The sequence below is a fragment of the Curcuma longa genome, chromosome 5, assembly GCF_044706935.1.
Source record: "Curcuma longa cultivar G26 ecotype Majalengka, Jawa Barat chromosome 5, ITB_CL_G26_1.1, whole genome shotgun sequence".
NCBI classification, from domain to species: Eukaryota; Viridiplantae; Streptophyta; class Magnoliopsida; order Zingiberales; family Zingiberaceae; genus Curcuma; species Curcuma longa.
Window position 1 is genome coordinate 12,349,622 of NC_133865.1, and position 17,088 is coordinate 12,366,709.

Sequence of the window (17,088 nt, forward strand, 5' to 3'; positions counted from 1 at the left end):
AATGTTAGGATCGGTTGGTTCGCTAGAGGGGGGTGAATAGCGTTTCTCGATTTTTCTTGATCTTTCTCTGCACAGAGATTAGCGGAAGCAAAAATATAAAAGAGAAAGAAAGAGATCAACGCTAACCCGGTTTGTTTACTTGGTATCCACCTCCGCAGAGGTGACTAATCCAAGGATCCACACGCACGCACACACCCGATGCACTATAAATCTTCTCCTTCTCGAAAACTCGAAGGCGGAGAAACCTTTACACCTTTCTCGATCTCCTCAATATGATATAAAATAGTGTTTAGGAGGAGAGGAAGAAAACAGAGAATAGAGAACAAACAAGTTCTCAGAAGAAGCACAAAAGAATAAAAGAATAACAAAATTCTTCGTTATCTATGGTTGTTCTCGCGCAGGCTTCTTTTATAGATCTGCAACATCAGTCGACTGCTGGCAGGGCCAGTCGACTGATGCCTTCAATCGGCAACAAAATCTCGCATTAAAGCGCATTAAATGCTTGCCAATTTTCTGCAACGTTCAAATGGCAGTCGACTGTCCAAGACCAGTCGACTGGCAACAGTCGACTCACCATAACACCAGTCGACTGCCCAGTCGACTCCTGTCTTCCTCTGGCTCGACTGATTTTTCTGTGTGCGTCTGATTTATGAGCAGTCGACTGCTGGCAGGGCCAGTCGACTGGTGAAGCTGAAAAATCTCATTTCAGCTTCTCTTGACCTAGACCTCGGCCTTCAAACATCTCCCACAGCCTCATGCCTCCCTGGATGCTCCATCATCCCTGCACTAGCCTGAGATGCTTCCATCAGCTTCGTCATGTCAAGTCTTTGCCAAGACCACCCTTGGACTTTTCCTTGCCAAGACCACCCTTGGACTTTTCCTTACCAAGATCACCCTTGGACTTCTCCTTGCCAAGACCACCCTTGGACTTTTCCTTGCCAAGACCACCCTTGGACTTTTCCTTGCCAAGACCACCCTTGGACTTTTCCTTTGCCAAGACCACCCTTGGACTTTTCCTTTGCCAAGACCACCCTTGGACTTTTCCTTGCCAAGACTACGCTTGGACTTTTCCTTTGCCAAGACTACGCTTGGACTTTCCTGCAAACTTGCATCACACATGTTAGATCAACAAGAATTGCCTAACTTTAAACATGGTTTAGCCAAACATTGAAACTCAATGCACTTGGGGCAACTATTGCACCAACAGTTTTCATGACGGATCAATTCAGTGCATAGTCTTTAATATGTACCCATGTGTCAACGTGATATCACATATTCATGACTTATGAGATTAAGTCATCAATTGACCTACATACTAGTCTCAACGCATTAATATTGTCCTTGCATATTAATGCTCGACTAGGAATAGTTAAAAGTAGTGTTTTATATATATGTCTACAGACTCTCACTATCAATTCAACCAATTGATATGCTGTAGACAAGAACCTACTACTCAAGGACACTATTATATTTATTCATATAGCACGGATAAGAAATAAATATAATAGGTGAACCTTGCCTTTATTAATGAATATGATACATGTGTTCCCAAAACAATCATCTCATGATTGGCACTAAGGACTGACACTAACAATAAGCATCCAATGTGACCTCAAAGCTCTGTTGGAGAGGACGAATCTATTTTAAGGAAATTGTGTTAAACACAAGCTTTGGCTTCTCTCCTTCCCAACTCGGCACTCAGCTTCCCGACTTAGACTCAACTTTCTGACTTGGCAGTCAACTTCCTGATTCAGACTCAGCTTCTCAAATCGACGCTTGGCTTCTCAACTCGAACTCAGCTTCCCGACTCGATGCTCGGCTTCCTGACTCGGACTTGGCTTCCCAACTCGATGTTCGACGTCCCACTCGAGCGGTACTTGAGCGCTCAGACCTTACAACACTCGACCTCATCTCTTGGTCAATCGGCTCACTCGAGCAAGCTTCCCACATGGGAACTCTGCTCGACTTTCGTTAAAGAGCTTGGACTCCCAACAATGATGATGTCCAACCTTCCCAAGTGAGTTCAATGCATCAAACCATCGATAGATAAGTCTAAGTTATTTTTCTGTAATTTTAATTCAGAATATTCCTTGTAACTTTGGCACAATCTTCAAAAGGAAGATTTTCTAACACTAACTACTTACTATATGTACTAACTTATCAATTATAAAATATGCACTAACCTATTAACTCTTCAATCATAATATATGCACTAACCCACTCACTTCTTAATCATGAAAATGCATTAACCCACTAACTCCATGATTAAATTAACATTCACTTCTCTCACTAACACATTAACTTCATCACTAGATCAATATCCATTAACTCTTAATTATAGAACATGGACTAACCACTAACTCTATGACTAAATCAACATCTACTAACTCTTAATCATGGAACATGCACTAACCCACTAACTCCATGACTAAATCAACATCTATGTGCAAATTATTAAATTTTATCATCAATCCTTCCCTTAAACTAATGCTCCAAACACTAATATTTGAAATATAATTATCAGTTTCATAAGAGTTAAACTTTGAAACTCCCTATGAAAATAACAAGTAGCTTTTTGAGCTTCTAAAAAATAGAAAATTTGAAAGACTTGGTTAGTAAGTTAACAATTGGGTCCTCATTTCTAAGGTTAATAAATTGATAACTCCATCATTTGTGAGATTCCTCAAAAATGATACTTCACATCTATATGTTTACTTCAACCATATAACACTAGATTGTATGAAAGCTTTATTGTTGAACTATTGTCATAATAAATTTGAGTAGGTTCATCCTCTTTGAAATGTAGTTCTTTAAGAATTTAACTTTAGTAGATGATAATAGGGTAATAGATTGCTCTTTTATGACCATGAAATAACACATGCCCCCAACATGAATAAATATACCTATATGTGCTTTTTAAATAATCTAAATCTTCTACATAATCACTATATGTTAAGCCAAACAAATTCTCCTTTCTTGTAAAACAACCTAAACTCCTTAGTATCTTACAATACTAGAAATTCTCTTTGCAGCCAAGTGATGAATATATATAGGACAATCCATGTACCTATGAATCTTACTTACAACATGTATTATATCAGGTCCTATTACTATCGAGTACATTAAGCTCTCCACTATTTGTTTGTAAAGAGTGTTGTCAAATTTTTCCTCTAATATCTTTGTTTAGTTTCATTCCAAATTGAGATGGAGCCCTTATGAGATCACAATCTTTCATCTAAAACCTATCTTGGATTTCTTGACTTAGCTTTTTTGAGAAATAAAATTTTCAATAAAAGATTGCACCACATTAATGCCAAGAAAATAATGCATCATACCAAGATCAAACATATCAAATTAAACCATCATTGAATTTTTAAAATTTTCAAACATGCATTTATTATTTTAATGTAAGTTAAATCATCGATGCATAAACAAACTATGAGTATTTTCCCTCATCTTCAATTTTACTGAAAAATGTATGTTCATAAGGTCATTTTGAAATCTTTCCTTCAAAAAATAAGTTTCTATACAATTATATCAAGTTTGTGGTGCTTGTTTTGATCCATATAAAGTTTTCTTTAATTTATTGAGTTTATGCTTATTGCCAAATTTCACTTAACCAAGAGGTTGATCTATAACTTCTTTCAAATCTCCATAGAGGAATGTCAATTTTACATCTAATTGAAAGATAGATAATGAGTTTTGAATTATCATGTCACCAATTTGATTGTATGTGCCTTGCCACCTAAGCAAATACTTCTTTAGAGTCAATAATAAACTTTTGGTTATAGCCCTTTGCTATCAAGCATACCTTTTACTTTTCAACATCACCATTTTTCTTTAGCTTTGTCATGTAGACCCACTTTATAATAATTATCTTTTTTCATTTAGGAAGATCATATAAATCACATATATTATTTCTTTCAATGGTTGTAATCTCATCATTCATAGTCTTTCTCCATTTTGATTAATTATTTGACAACAACTTTAAAAATAGTAGGATCACAATCTAAAAATAAAACAAAATGTGTAAATGGATCATCACCTTGTCAATTTTTTAAATGATTCCCTTTTTATCCTCTATAAATTATTGCCCTTTTCCAACATCATTAAAATCTATAGGAATATTTTGTACATCACAGTTGATAACAATTTTTATGGTGTTAGAATTATATAGTTTATAACTTTTTGATGTATGACTAACATCAAGAAAAATGCATTTTCCCCCTTTTGTTATTTAGCTTTTTTTCTATTTTCATCTAAAATATACGCATAGGCAATACACCTAAAAATACAAAATGATCTATAGTAGGTTTCTTCCACTCTATGCTTTCTTTGGTGTCATATTTTGGACAAAACGTGTGAGACTTTTATTTATGATATGGATGCTTCAATTAATTACTTTCGGCTAAACTTTTTTTGAAATGTCACTTGTTGTCAAAAGTGTTAGCACATTCAAAATAATGCATATTCATAATACTACATTTCTTCCTATTGCATACACTATTCTATTGTGGTGTATAAATTGTTATAATTTGTCTCTTGATTTGCAGTTTTTTTAAAAAATTTATAAATTCATATGAGTTATATTCTCTACTATGATCCATGTAAAAAACTTTTATTGGGTTGTCAACTTCTTTTTCAATAAGTACTTTATAGCTTTTAAGAGCTTTAAAGGCTTTAGATTTTTTCTTTAAAAAATAAACTCAATGAAGGTAATTATATAATTTTTATGTCATTAGAATGTGATGTTATTAGTATGTAAATATTAGAATGAACAAGCTCCAATGTTGCCTTCTCTCTCTAAGATTTTTTTTACAGGAATTAATTATGATGTTTGCTTACAACACATTCTTCACAAACTTGAGAATGAGAAAGATCAGCCATCATATGCTTTTGTTGTAGTATTTCAATCCACAAAAATTTAGATGTTCATAGCAAAAGTGTCATAATCATGCCTCATCTTTTTTTTTTTTTGAGAAGTATGAATGAGCTGTAATGTGGAGATAAAGTGAGAATGTATGATTTGTTGTCATGTCAACATAAGCAATTAAGTCCAACTTTGCATTTTGAATCTAACATACTCCATCTTTGAAAAAAAAAAATCTCCTATCCTTTTTATTATAATTGGTCCACTCTAAGCAAATTATTCTTTAAATCTAACAAAAAAAATATTAGAGATAGTAGTATGAGAGGAATTCCCTTGCTTTTGGATTATTATCTTTCATTTTTACCATAATAAAATGTGAAGTTCTCAATAAACTTAACGGAGTTGTGCTAGGATTCATCCAAGTTAGAGAATGTCTCCTCTCCACACATGTGGTTGCAACCACCAATATCCAAACATCACATATTTTGTTGAGTTTTTTTCCTTCTCATGACACACCATAAAAAAAACTCTTCCACATTTTTTGCAAAATTAGTTTGATATACACTTTATTTGTTCAAATCAATTTGGCATTCTAATCTTAATGGTCATACCTATGACATTCATAACATTCATTATTAGACTTGTTTATCGATTTTGTTCTATAAGTTGTTGAATGATGACTTTCATGTCATCTCCCTCTTCTTTGAAAATATCTCTCTTGATAATGATTTTGTTGTTATTTTTCATGATCATTGTTATTTCTACCTCCTCTGTCTCAACCTAAGTCTCATCCTATATCAACTTTACTAGGTGTAGATCGATTTTCCAATAAAACCTTCAATGTTTGTTTTTATTTTGTATATTAGTTATTTTTTGTTCATGAACCAACAAAGACCTTTGTAATTCATCAATGGAAAATAGGCTTACATTATTAGCTTCTTCTATAGAATACATAACAAAATTGAATTTTGATAGATTGAAGAATTTTTCTGGACAATGAGAATATCCTCCATCTTATCACTTAGGATATGTATTTTGTTAATAATTGTCATCATTTCAAAAATAATTTGTGATTGATTCTCCTAATTTCATTTGAAGCATTTCAAATCCCAAATGAAATACTTAAAGTTCTGTCTCTTAGCGCTTATTATACCTTAGTACTTCTTCATGGAATCCTAAATATACTTGGCAATATTCTTGCAAAGAATGATTTCCAAGATTGTTTGATCAAAGTTTGGAAGAGATATTTTTTATCCTTTAATTTCATTCTCTCATGCTTTGTCTTTTGTGCGTACGTTAACATAACACCTTTTATTGATTTTACTATTCTAGAAATCACAATCGTCTAATATTCTTATAACCATAAGTTCTTTGTTATCATGCTCCAATGGTTATAGTGGTCATAGAACATGGGATAACTAACCATACAACACTTTCAATAATTATTAATTTCACTTTGACTCTCCTGGACCCTTAGCTCTAATACCATTATTGGCAATAAATAATATAAAATAGTTTTGCACAATTGCACAATAATAATAGATAGCCTAGAATATATATATTAACTCTGCAGCAAAGTTAATATGTATTAACCCACTAATTCCCCAATCATATATGTGCACTAACCCACTAACTCCTTAATCATAAAATATGTCCTTAATCATAAAATATGTACTATCTCATTAACCTCTCGATTATAATATATGCATTAACCTACTAATTCCTCAATCATATAAAGTAACTCAATAATTCCTTAATTATACTCACTGATCGCATAACTAAGTTTACATCCACTTATGCCGTTTTGTCAAAGAATGCACTTAGGTTTTAGAATTTTTCAAACGATATACTTAATGGCGGAGCCAGCTTAGGTGATTTACCGAAACTAATTTTGGACTGTGAGCTACACGGACGTAATACCCTGGGCTACCTTCTTCATTCTCTCCAATTTTTCTTTTTTCGCCTGTAAATCCAAGCTTTTTTCCATCTCCGACGTTGTCGGGCCCCCGAGCTATAGCCCAAGTAGCTTATAAGATGGCTCCACCCTTGGATATACTATCCTTTCATATTTATAAATAGAGAAATGATACACTACATGAAAACGTAGCATGATACACTATAGAAAAAGTAAGACCTGGATCCACATCCATATAGTGAAGTGTATTATACTGCGTTTTCATGTAGTGTATCATTTCTCTTATAAATATTAAAGGACATACTTCTTTCTCAAAATACTCTTTTCATTAAAAAAAATAAAATATATAAATAACTCTATCACACCCCATGCAAGGACTATGCTAAATAGCCTTACTGCTTGACCAAGATAGACGGAGCCTAATTGATTAACCAGGGCCACTAGAGTGACAGTGCATCCAAGTAGAATCCGCCCGCGTAGCTAAGTTGAGTCCCCACTACCGCTGCACAGTCAAGTCATCCGATAAAGTCATTGCTTGGGGTGCAAAAGAATATTTTATATTTTTAATAGAAAGGGTATTTTGAAAAAAAAATCTGAAATCAAAATGTATTCTTTGAAAAACACCTTATTACGAAACATATGGTAACTGTATGAAAATCAATATATACTAACTATTAATCATGGAATATGCATCAACTCATTAGGGCATCTCCATATAAGTTTTTTAAAGAAATTTATGGTCCCCGAGGCAATGGTGCAACGGTAAGACATTCGGATGATAACTCAGGGACTCGCGGTTCGATCCCTAGCTACGGCGTATTTGCAAGAATTTTTCTCCAAATGGGGAACGCAATCAAAGGATGCTGGGCATCTGGATTGGCCGCCGTATGCGCTTCCCGATTTACCCTGGTGGTCGGTGGGAAATTTCTATGGGACCGGACCGTCCACCCCAGACATGTGGCTACGGATTATCATTTTTTTGTAAAAGAAATTTATGAAACTAGCAAGTTGAATAAAAAAAGTTTGAATCATTATGGACATGAAATTTGAGAATATTTTTATTGTATGAGCGGTAACGAAAATTTAAAATTTTTTTTTTCAAAAATAATAATGTGGATGGGGTTATAGAGATATTAAATGAAAAAAATAATAAATAAAGATGTATGATTTGATAGTGTAGGACATATAAAAAAATTATTGAAAGATTTTTTTGATAGTGAAGAAAATAATAAATTCTTATATTTTTGTTATGATTTTGATGTGATATATTAGAGATCGTAACAAAATTTATTTAGAACTCTGTCAGTTAGATGTCCTGCATATACTAATCATTAATCATGAGACACTGGCTCACTATTCTAAAAAAAAAAAATAGAATTTGTCACTTTAACGATCTCAATTTTATAAAAGATCAGAAATAGATAAATTTAAGCGTCACATTGACACAGATCAGACGTAGAAAAATCGACAGAACTGCAACACGGCAGTTAAATCTAGCACGAGCAATAGGGCTGGCTCACTAATTCCATGACTAAGTACACATCAACGTGTAAATTATTAAAGTTTATTAACAAAAAAATAATAATAAAGATATGGACTCAATCCCTAAGGGTGGCCGATCCGGTTCCACAGAAATTTCCCACCGACCACCAGGGTAAATCGGGAAACGCATACGGCGGTCAATCCTATCCTTTGATTGCTATTTGGAAGAAAATTCTTGCAAATACGTCATCGTGTAGTGCCCCGGGGACTAAAGTTAACAAAGATAGGTAGAAGGGTTGATTAGTACAACTAATGCAATTAATTCGTTTAGTCTAAATAGTTAAATCAATTTAGACAATCTCAAGTAATTAATTCGGACAATTCGATTGACCTAAATGATCCTATAAATCCAAACCGTCCAATCAATCTGAATAATTCCGACTAGTCGATCTAAATAGTCCAAACAAAGCGATTAAGCCTTTTAATTTATGAGTGGTGTAGTCAAACTAGTCTAATTGAACGAATTGTTCAAAACAAAAAAAAAAAACACTTCTTATTTATATGAAAATATTGTTAATATTATTTCTTATGTATTCTTTAAAACATTTTTACCAGCCAAACATGAACAAATAAAAACAAAAACAAAGATAAAAATAAAAAACAAAAGAATTATTATTTTTATATATTTCTTATTTATTCTATCCCTGAAAATGATTGTATTATTTATCTTATATTCCATTCCGTGAACCAAATACACCATCAACTATTCTACAGACGAAAGGCACCATAAAATAATTGATATGGAATGGAGATCAACAATTAAAAGAAATCTACTCGAAACATACATAAAAACAGGAAAGGAAACATTTGCAGATCATGCATTGTTCTGGCAGATACGATATTGTTCGGAAGGCATCCAAGAAAACAAAATATACAACCTTAAATTTCCACAAGTACATAAAAGAAATCACTTGTTGAAGCTGTTACACCCACATTTTCTTGGTTGCTTCCATCCGTTCAAGCAAGCCTGCTATCTCAGCTTGCATCCGCATCTTCATATTCTGATAATCACAAAGAGAATTCTCAATAAACTTAAGTTCCTCTAGCTTCTTCCTGCGCCTCTCCTCAGTCTCCTGCAGGGAAAGCTTTGCGATCTTTGAGCCGTACTCTTCTTCTAACTTCTCATTTTTGTCACGTACAATTTGACGATACCGCTCGGCTTCTCTCTTGGCATCATCTGCAAGTCTCTGGAAGAGCTTTGCCTCTGCCTCTTTGCATTTGACGACGGTTTCCAGACTCTTGAACCCGTCATCCTTAGATGAGGTGAAACTGGGTTCAAGTGTAAGGGGTTTAGCCTCTGCTTTTATCGGATCAATCTGTTTAAGGATGGATGTGGGGGGTGTAAAGTTGATTATAGTTTTTGATACGTTGATGGCTGCTGCCGATGGAGTGGTATCTGCGAGCTGGCTTGCTTGTGCGAGTATGCCTTTGGAGCCACCGGTGACAGAGAATTCTGTGACTCCATCTACAAAATTGAATATTGCCACTATTTAGCATTTGAAATTTTAATGCAAATGGCTGGCAATTATAGAGCCCAAAACGTGTTTAAGCACGGTACTATATCTATTCCAGAATACACAACCAGTCAAATGCATATGACATATGACGTAGTAATGTGCTTGTTATTACGTTTCTGTGCATTATTATGGACCTCAGCAGGAAATCATGACTTGGTTTAACTTAAATAATTATGGTCTCAATTGCCAAGTTTCACAAAACAAACACTCAAATTGCCATCCTGGATATCTCATTGTTTAATATATGGAATTAACTGGAAATTAAACAATATATTGCTGCTCATATTATTTATTGCTGTTCAGAATAACAAATTTGTTTTTTCCAAAAACAAAACCCAAAATCTAAGGCATATGGAACTTATATTCAAGAGATAAGTTAGTTGTAATTTTAATCTTCCATGTGAAACATTTCAACCAAAATATTGGAGAACAGATTCAGATAAGCTTGCAGATAGGATGCATTCCCCTAAAAAGGAATTGAATTAGATTTTCACTTGGTGAGGAAATAGACTTTTGCAACGCGAACCAAGTCAGCATAACACTTATGGCCAACTCAGATATATGATTCTACAAAGAAAGGTAAATAAAACACAATCCTTGCAGCAACTTAGAGCCAAACAGTTGAGTTGTACATGGTGCAAGAACACAGAGGCTCAATTTATTTCAGATGAGAAATAACAACTCAATTGGCAGATGTGAACAAAATAGGTTGCTATTCCATCCTATGTCTGATAGAAATTGTGAAAGTCAAAAATAAAGTATAATTGATGCTTGAATCCTCATTCTTCTAAGTAGAAAGAAGGAAATCCAGCTAATTTCTCTTAATTCTGATATATCTGATATCATATTCAGGCAAAAGAACCATACAAGATATGACCCAAAATAAAAGCATTTGGTTTGGAAGGTTTCAAAAGAAGGCTGCAGTGTGCAGATGCTCACACCACTTCAACATGTTGAGGCATTCACTGTTAAAACTTCTAATTGTATAACCTTTGAAATTTGAATAGAAGACCAGGAGGACCTATGTTGCGTGGTTGTTATGTATATATGTATGTACGTATTTGAATTGGTTATCCTCCTAGGCACTGAGCTATGACATATATTACTACTCAGAATAAGAGCAAATCAACTCTTGCTTAAAAATACTATTGATGAACCTTCTTGCACTCCAGACACTAGAGGGATTTACTGTGCTAACTATGAAAACTGCACTACTATACCATTAAAATAAGCATAATTAACAGAAAAGGGAAGAAAATCTGCACTTGGTTTACCATCAGAAAGATAATAGATAAATTGTAATGAGAAAAGGTAAAAGAAATTGACACGTTTCCATTTATAAAAAATAAAATGAACAGAAAAACAACTTATTTGTCCACTAAACTAGATCAGAAATTGAACCAGATTACCTCAGTTATTCTTCCACAATTGCAACATATGGAATATATTTATCAGATAAAATTCCATAATGAGTGTTAGCTATCTTCTATAATACTCAGTAACTAAGAGTGTGGATCATGGAACAAAAGATTCAGATAAGCAAATTATAGACAACTTAGCAGAACAAATCTATAGCATATATATTTTAAGAAGTATAAAAAATTGTACGTTAGTGAAAACTTATACACCCACACTCCATAGCCTTGTAACATTAATTGAATTCTACTTGTGCCATAAACTACTAGTTCACTAAAGCACTTTTTTATTTGATGTCTTAACTGCTGAATCTGCTCCCCCTCAAGTAAAACTTATGATAAACTTTATAATCCATAAATTCACAAGAAATTGTTGTAGATAACTCCTAATCAACAATTAATTCTTGCATGTCACTGATGTCTCAAATATTAATTCAGTCATAGAAAACAAGCCACAGTTCTTGCATTTAGTTGGATACTAAGACAGTCGCAGAAAACTCCTAAGCAATAATTAGTTCTTGCATTTAGTTGATGTCTAATATATTAAAACAATCATAGAAAACAGGCCACGTTTCCTTTATGGTTTACGAGCTTAACTGGTCCATTACAAGTGGAGTGCAAGATTTGGTCAGGTCAAATTAATAACGAAGGAGTGCAAGACACTCCAATCACCAAGGAAATGAATAAATTGCCATTGAATATATAAGCAACAATATCCCAGACAAATGAAATTTAGTACTTGCACTATACAAAAACATAAACAAATAATATCAATTTACTCTAGGTGTCAACCATTTTTCAGAGTCCCATAAACTAAGAGATATATGACTCCGATCTCACATCAAACTCAATGAGAGATACAATGCCATCAACAAAGCAGAATATATCCTTATGTTGTAAGATGAGAGACAATAAACTATGCAAAGTTGGAAACCATTTATTTGCAGGCCTATGATCTAAAAATTATGCAATTATGGACACACTTCAAACATCAGTGAAATAAGCAGCCATTGCAACCAAGTAGAAAATATTTTATAATATAGTGAAGTAAAATGAGACAATGAAGAAGATAAACTATGACATATTGAAAGTACTAGCAAAAGAAAAAAGACAACATCAAGAAACTCACATTTGAAGAAATGCAGCATGCTATCACATGCATCCTTTGAAGAAATTGATTTCTTGATAAGCATATTGAGGACCTCCTCAGCTTTAGCATGAAGCTCCTTTCCTTCAAAATCTTCACTGTCATGGAAGATCTTCCTGACACAGTCTAGCTCTTTCATTAACACATCAGGACTCCAATTTTTGGCACACTCATTGAAAACCTCCTTGACAAATCCAAACATCTCAGAAGCATGCCCGCATCCTAGGCATTGGAATTGCATCTCAGTCATGCCTATAGGTTCTTTTGAACTTGGGCCAGGCCTAATTAGATTCTTTTCAATACCACAAACAGCATGGCACCAGTGGGAACAAACATCACATCCAACCCAACTGCAAGTATTTAAAGCACAATCAAACTTCAAACATACAGGACAAGTGCAGGAGCTACAGAAACCTTTATTGGTGGAGCATATTTTGCATTCACAATCATCAACAGGCAATGCACTCTTACAATCCAAGTTCCTGCACCTCCTGAGTGAAAAAATCTCAGCCAACTCATTAGGAGGGACGCGGTTCTTCCCTAAAACATAGGATACAATACCTGTTTTGATAGCAACCAAAATTTCAAGCTGGGTCCTATGTGCTTTTGAAAGTATCTCGAAAGAAATGTCTGATCTCCTCTCTAGTTTCCTTTGCAGACTAGCAAACTCATCCTTCTTCTCTGGTAATTCCATAAGGTTTCTCAGACATTCCTTCAGCGTTTCTGATGATTCAGTAGGAAAGTCATGAAGCAATTGTGCCATGGATGGAATTGATTCAGACACTAGTTCTCTCAGCATCCTCTCTGGCTTAGTAAGCATGCCATTTCTACCGCTGTTTGAACTTGCAATGCCATTAACTTTTGCAGGCCTGGCAGGTAATTCAGATGGAAAAAATGAGACGTTATCTGAGCTGTTGGCCTTGTATAGACTGTTGTTGAGTTCTTTGTTATGACTCGAGAAAGCAATGGTATTCCCATCTCCTATGGGCTTAAACTTACTGTGTACAGATCCATTCGTGCCTTCCCCAGCATACCATATTTTGTCGTTGTCCCCTCTTGAGAATTCATAGTTGTCAGTGGAATTTCGTGTCAGCGAGCAACTAGGGTTGTGGGAGAACGGGACAGAGCACGAGTACGAGAGCGAGGGGGCATAGTCCTCCGAATTGGCAGCTCGCATGCTATTACTGTAACTCTTCTTCGGTGGAACCACCGAAACTGGAATGCTCGGTGTGGCAGTCGCGGCAGGAGCAGCATTCGTTGCAGGGACGGAAGAGTTGAGAGACAGCGAAAGGTTTGGCGGGCCTAGGGAGAGGCTTAAAGTCTCGATTTTAACCTTCTTATCACGGCCATCGCCGTCGCCCGCTCCATCGGTTGCCTCCCGCTTAGCGGAGGGCTTTCCGCCTGCCAATTGCAGGAAGTCCCGTTCCACCCAGCGCCGATCATCGTCAGTTTGGGGTTCCGGCGCGATTTCCTTTCCCTTCAACCGGGATTTCTCCATGGAAACAAAGAGATCGGTGCCAAGACCCTCCTTTTCCTGGACGGCAGAGGGGCCAGGCTTGGGATTATCACATAGGTAGCTTAAGGTGAGCTCCTGGGGGGCAGCTGATGGGCCGGGCTTGGTGGGAGGCGACGCGGTAGCGTCGCGGAAGATCTGCGGCTTCGCAGGTAAGTCATCAAGATCAAGAGGGCTAGTATTGGGTTGCGCTGGTTGGGTACTAGGGGGAGAGTCCTTCCGTTGGTCGGATTCACCGAACATGGCGAGAGAAGAGAGATCGACGGAGGTGAAACCAGCTAGGGTTTCAGGAAGAAGAACAGGAAAAAGGGTTTAGCGATCTTACTCGCCTCCTCCACGGCCTTCGAGATTTCTCGCCGCCCTTGCTCCGATCGGCGCCCCCTTTTCTCGGCGTCGACGTAGTCGTCTCAGGCCTCCCGCTGCAACGCGGAACTTTTCTCGCCCTTTATTATTATTTTTTAATAGTCCATTTCAAGTGCTCCGCTGGAGAAGCTTGGCAGTTGCGTTTTCATGAACCTTTAGACAGTTGACCGTGATGGTAAGGGACCCCAAATACGTACCGGAGAGGCATCATACCGCATCGAGAGGTAGGGCAAGACGGGAGACGGAGAAACTCATTGCCCTTTCGTGTGATGACAGGGAACATGCTTTGGGCCAATTATCGTCGAAATATGACGTCAAATTGCAGCCAAGTCCCCACGCATGCGGGCGCAAAAGAGTTTCCTGCTTGAACACGGACACGGAAACGTTCTCCGCGTAACGTGACGCATGGCTTGTTGCTCGTAATTACCAGAATGCCACGATGCGGCGTGCTTGTCGGGGTGCTGCTTTTTGACTTGGTTCCTTAGAATCATTGAACGGGTTGGATTTACTCTTGGGAAGTGCAGGATGACGTGGCACTCTAATTTTATTCCGATGGGGATGACAAGTTGCGGTGAGGTCAAATTGGTAGTAGTGGATCTGACTTGGCCACCACTCGCTTATTTAAAAAAGAAACACAGGAATTTTGAGATAAAGATAACAAATAATATTTAGATAAAGATATTTCAGGAATCTTAATATTTCAGACTACTATTTAGTCTAACTTCTAGTACATCATTCGGGTTGTAATCTAAGAACCCATACAATTCTCAATTATAATATATTTGTAAGAATTTTTTTTCAAATGAGGAACACAATCAAAGGATGTTGAGCATCTGAATTGACCACCATATGTACTTCCCGATTTATCCTGATAGTCGGTGGGAAACTTCTGTCGAACCGGATCGGTCACTCTTAAAAATTGAGTCCATGAGATTGTCTGAGATTTATTGATTTTTTTTTAGTACATTTACATTTAATTTATATCCACTTTTACCAAAAAAACACAAAAAAAAAAAAAAAAAAGAGAGAGAGAGAGATTGAAAGTTGTCGTAGTTCTTTTTTCAATAAAATACACTGTGGACTCTCTGTCCTCAGCATTGTACCTTCCTAACACGGGTTGAACTAATAAAAATAGAATCACAGTCAAGTAGTCACAAAATCATTTGACCATGATTTCATGACCACTTGTAGTCACTGATGGGATAGTGGCCCAAGGAAAGCAGATGGTAGAGCTAAAAGGGCATTTTAAAAGATTAGTGAGTTTTGATAATTTGAAAAGTAAGATAACATGATTATGTATTTTAAAAAATTATGATTTAGTAAATTACTTGAGGTGGAGGGAATAAAGTGGAGTAGTAGTTTTTAATTATTATACGCGTTGTTGTTGTTGTTGCAATCTGAGTGGGTTATGATCGGTGTACTCTTTAAGGTAAATATATATAGAGATCTCATTGATCAATGTAATACAGACTTCAAGTGCTTATTAATCGAAAAGACATGTATTTAAATTTTGGAAGACATCTCCTCAATCAACGAGCATCATCCCTACAACCACATTAAAACAGCATCAAGCCACATCATACCTACCCATCTACAAAATGAAAAATATGAATCTGTTGGTGCAGGGAGTATCGAATAATCAAACTTATATTTTGATCATGATAAAGAGTTCTAGTTTAAGATTGTATTGTGTACTGATGAGCTAATCTAAATGTGCAGATTGCATAGAAAAATTTTAGTTGGAGACTAGGCAAGAAGTCGTAGTCAGTGAGACTAGATAAAAAGTCTTGACAGATCAAGGGCACCAAACGAAAAGTCTAGGTAGGTCAGTGGATTAGACGTCTAGCAGATCGATACGTCAGCGAGAACCGGATATCGAAAGAAAATTCTGAAGGTCAGAGGATTAGGTGTTAAACAAAAATTCCAAACAGATATGGAGAATCGAAAAAGTTTAACAAAAGGTAACTCTCATGAGAGAAGTAGGTGAAAACGCATTCCTTTGAAGGGAACAGTATGCGCCAGTCTAATTTAGGATTTTACTAAAAATTCAAAGTTAAGATCAGACAGTTGTAAAATTATTGAAACATTATTTTCTATAATATTTTTATATTGTGCTGACTCTGTGATGTGGGAAAATAAGAATTTAGAATTTCTGATTCTATGCGCCTCTATTGGATTCAGGCACCCGGATAGTCCAAGCGCCCCTATCAGATATGGACGCTCGGACAGTCTAGGTGCCCTTATTAGATCCGAGCGCTTGGATATCAAATCCTCAGGCCAACGAGGGAGATGAGGTGATAAGTTATGATTGGTCGAGACACCTCAGCTTTCATGCATCCGAAAGAGATACAGGTGCCCTCAAGAAGGATAAGATACAGCGGAGTCAAAGCTGATTTGACAATCACCACATCGGTATTCCAGGGCTCGGAATGAATCTAGATGGTCGGAGATACTAAGTCAGCGAGTACAATGGATCGGATAGTCCATATCGGAGCGCCTAGAAGGTGATCTGGTGCACCCAGATTGCTCAATATAAACAACCATGAACAAAGCCTTTAGAACATCAATTACGATAATTCTACAACCACTACTCACGCCCTCTACTCTCCCAAGACGTTGTGTTGGTGCAGGGAGCACCAGTTTATCTCTAGGGTTTCAATTTTTAACAATATACTTAGTTTTGATCAGAAGGGGAGCCTTGGCGCAACGGTAAGGTTGCTGCCATGTGACCTAGAGGTCACGGGTTCAAATCCTAGAAGCAGCCTCTTGCCAAAGGCAAGGTAAGGCTGCGTACAATGGATTCTTT

At 36.3% G+C, this 17,088-nt stretch overlaps 1 protein-coding gene across 1 annotated transcript; it reads right to left on the reverse strand.

The window, feature by feature from the left end:
* Window positions 1-9,086: 9,086 nt before the first annotated feature.
* On the reverse strand, window positions 9,087-14,295 carry LOC141829278 (protein TITANIA-like). Its single transcript, XM_074716714.1, has 2 exons — window positions 12,389-14,295; window positions 9,087-9,792 (listed from the first exon to the last, which is right to left on the reverse strand). Exons 1-2 carry the CDS (start codon window positions 14,160-14,162, stop codon window positions 9,251-9,253), a joined length of 2,316 nt encoding a protein of 771 aa, XP_074572815.1. The 5' UTR covers window positions 14,163-14,295; the 3' UTR covers window positions 9,087-9,250.
* Between the last annotated feature and the right edge of the window lie 2,793 nt (window positions 14,296-17,088).

Bases quoted from the DNA above. Each gene is read 5' to 3' on its own strand.
- LOC141829278 (XM_074716714.1), bottom strand. From the start codon at position 14,162: ATGTTCGGTGAATCCGACCAACGGAAGGACTCTCCCCCTAGTACCCAA. The intron at 9,793-12,388 runs GTGAGTTTCTTG...TCAATTTTGTAG, and splicing joins CATGCTGCATTTCTTCAAAT to ATGGAGTCACAGAATTCTCT.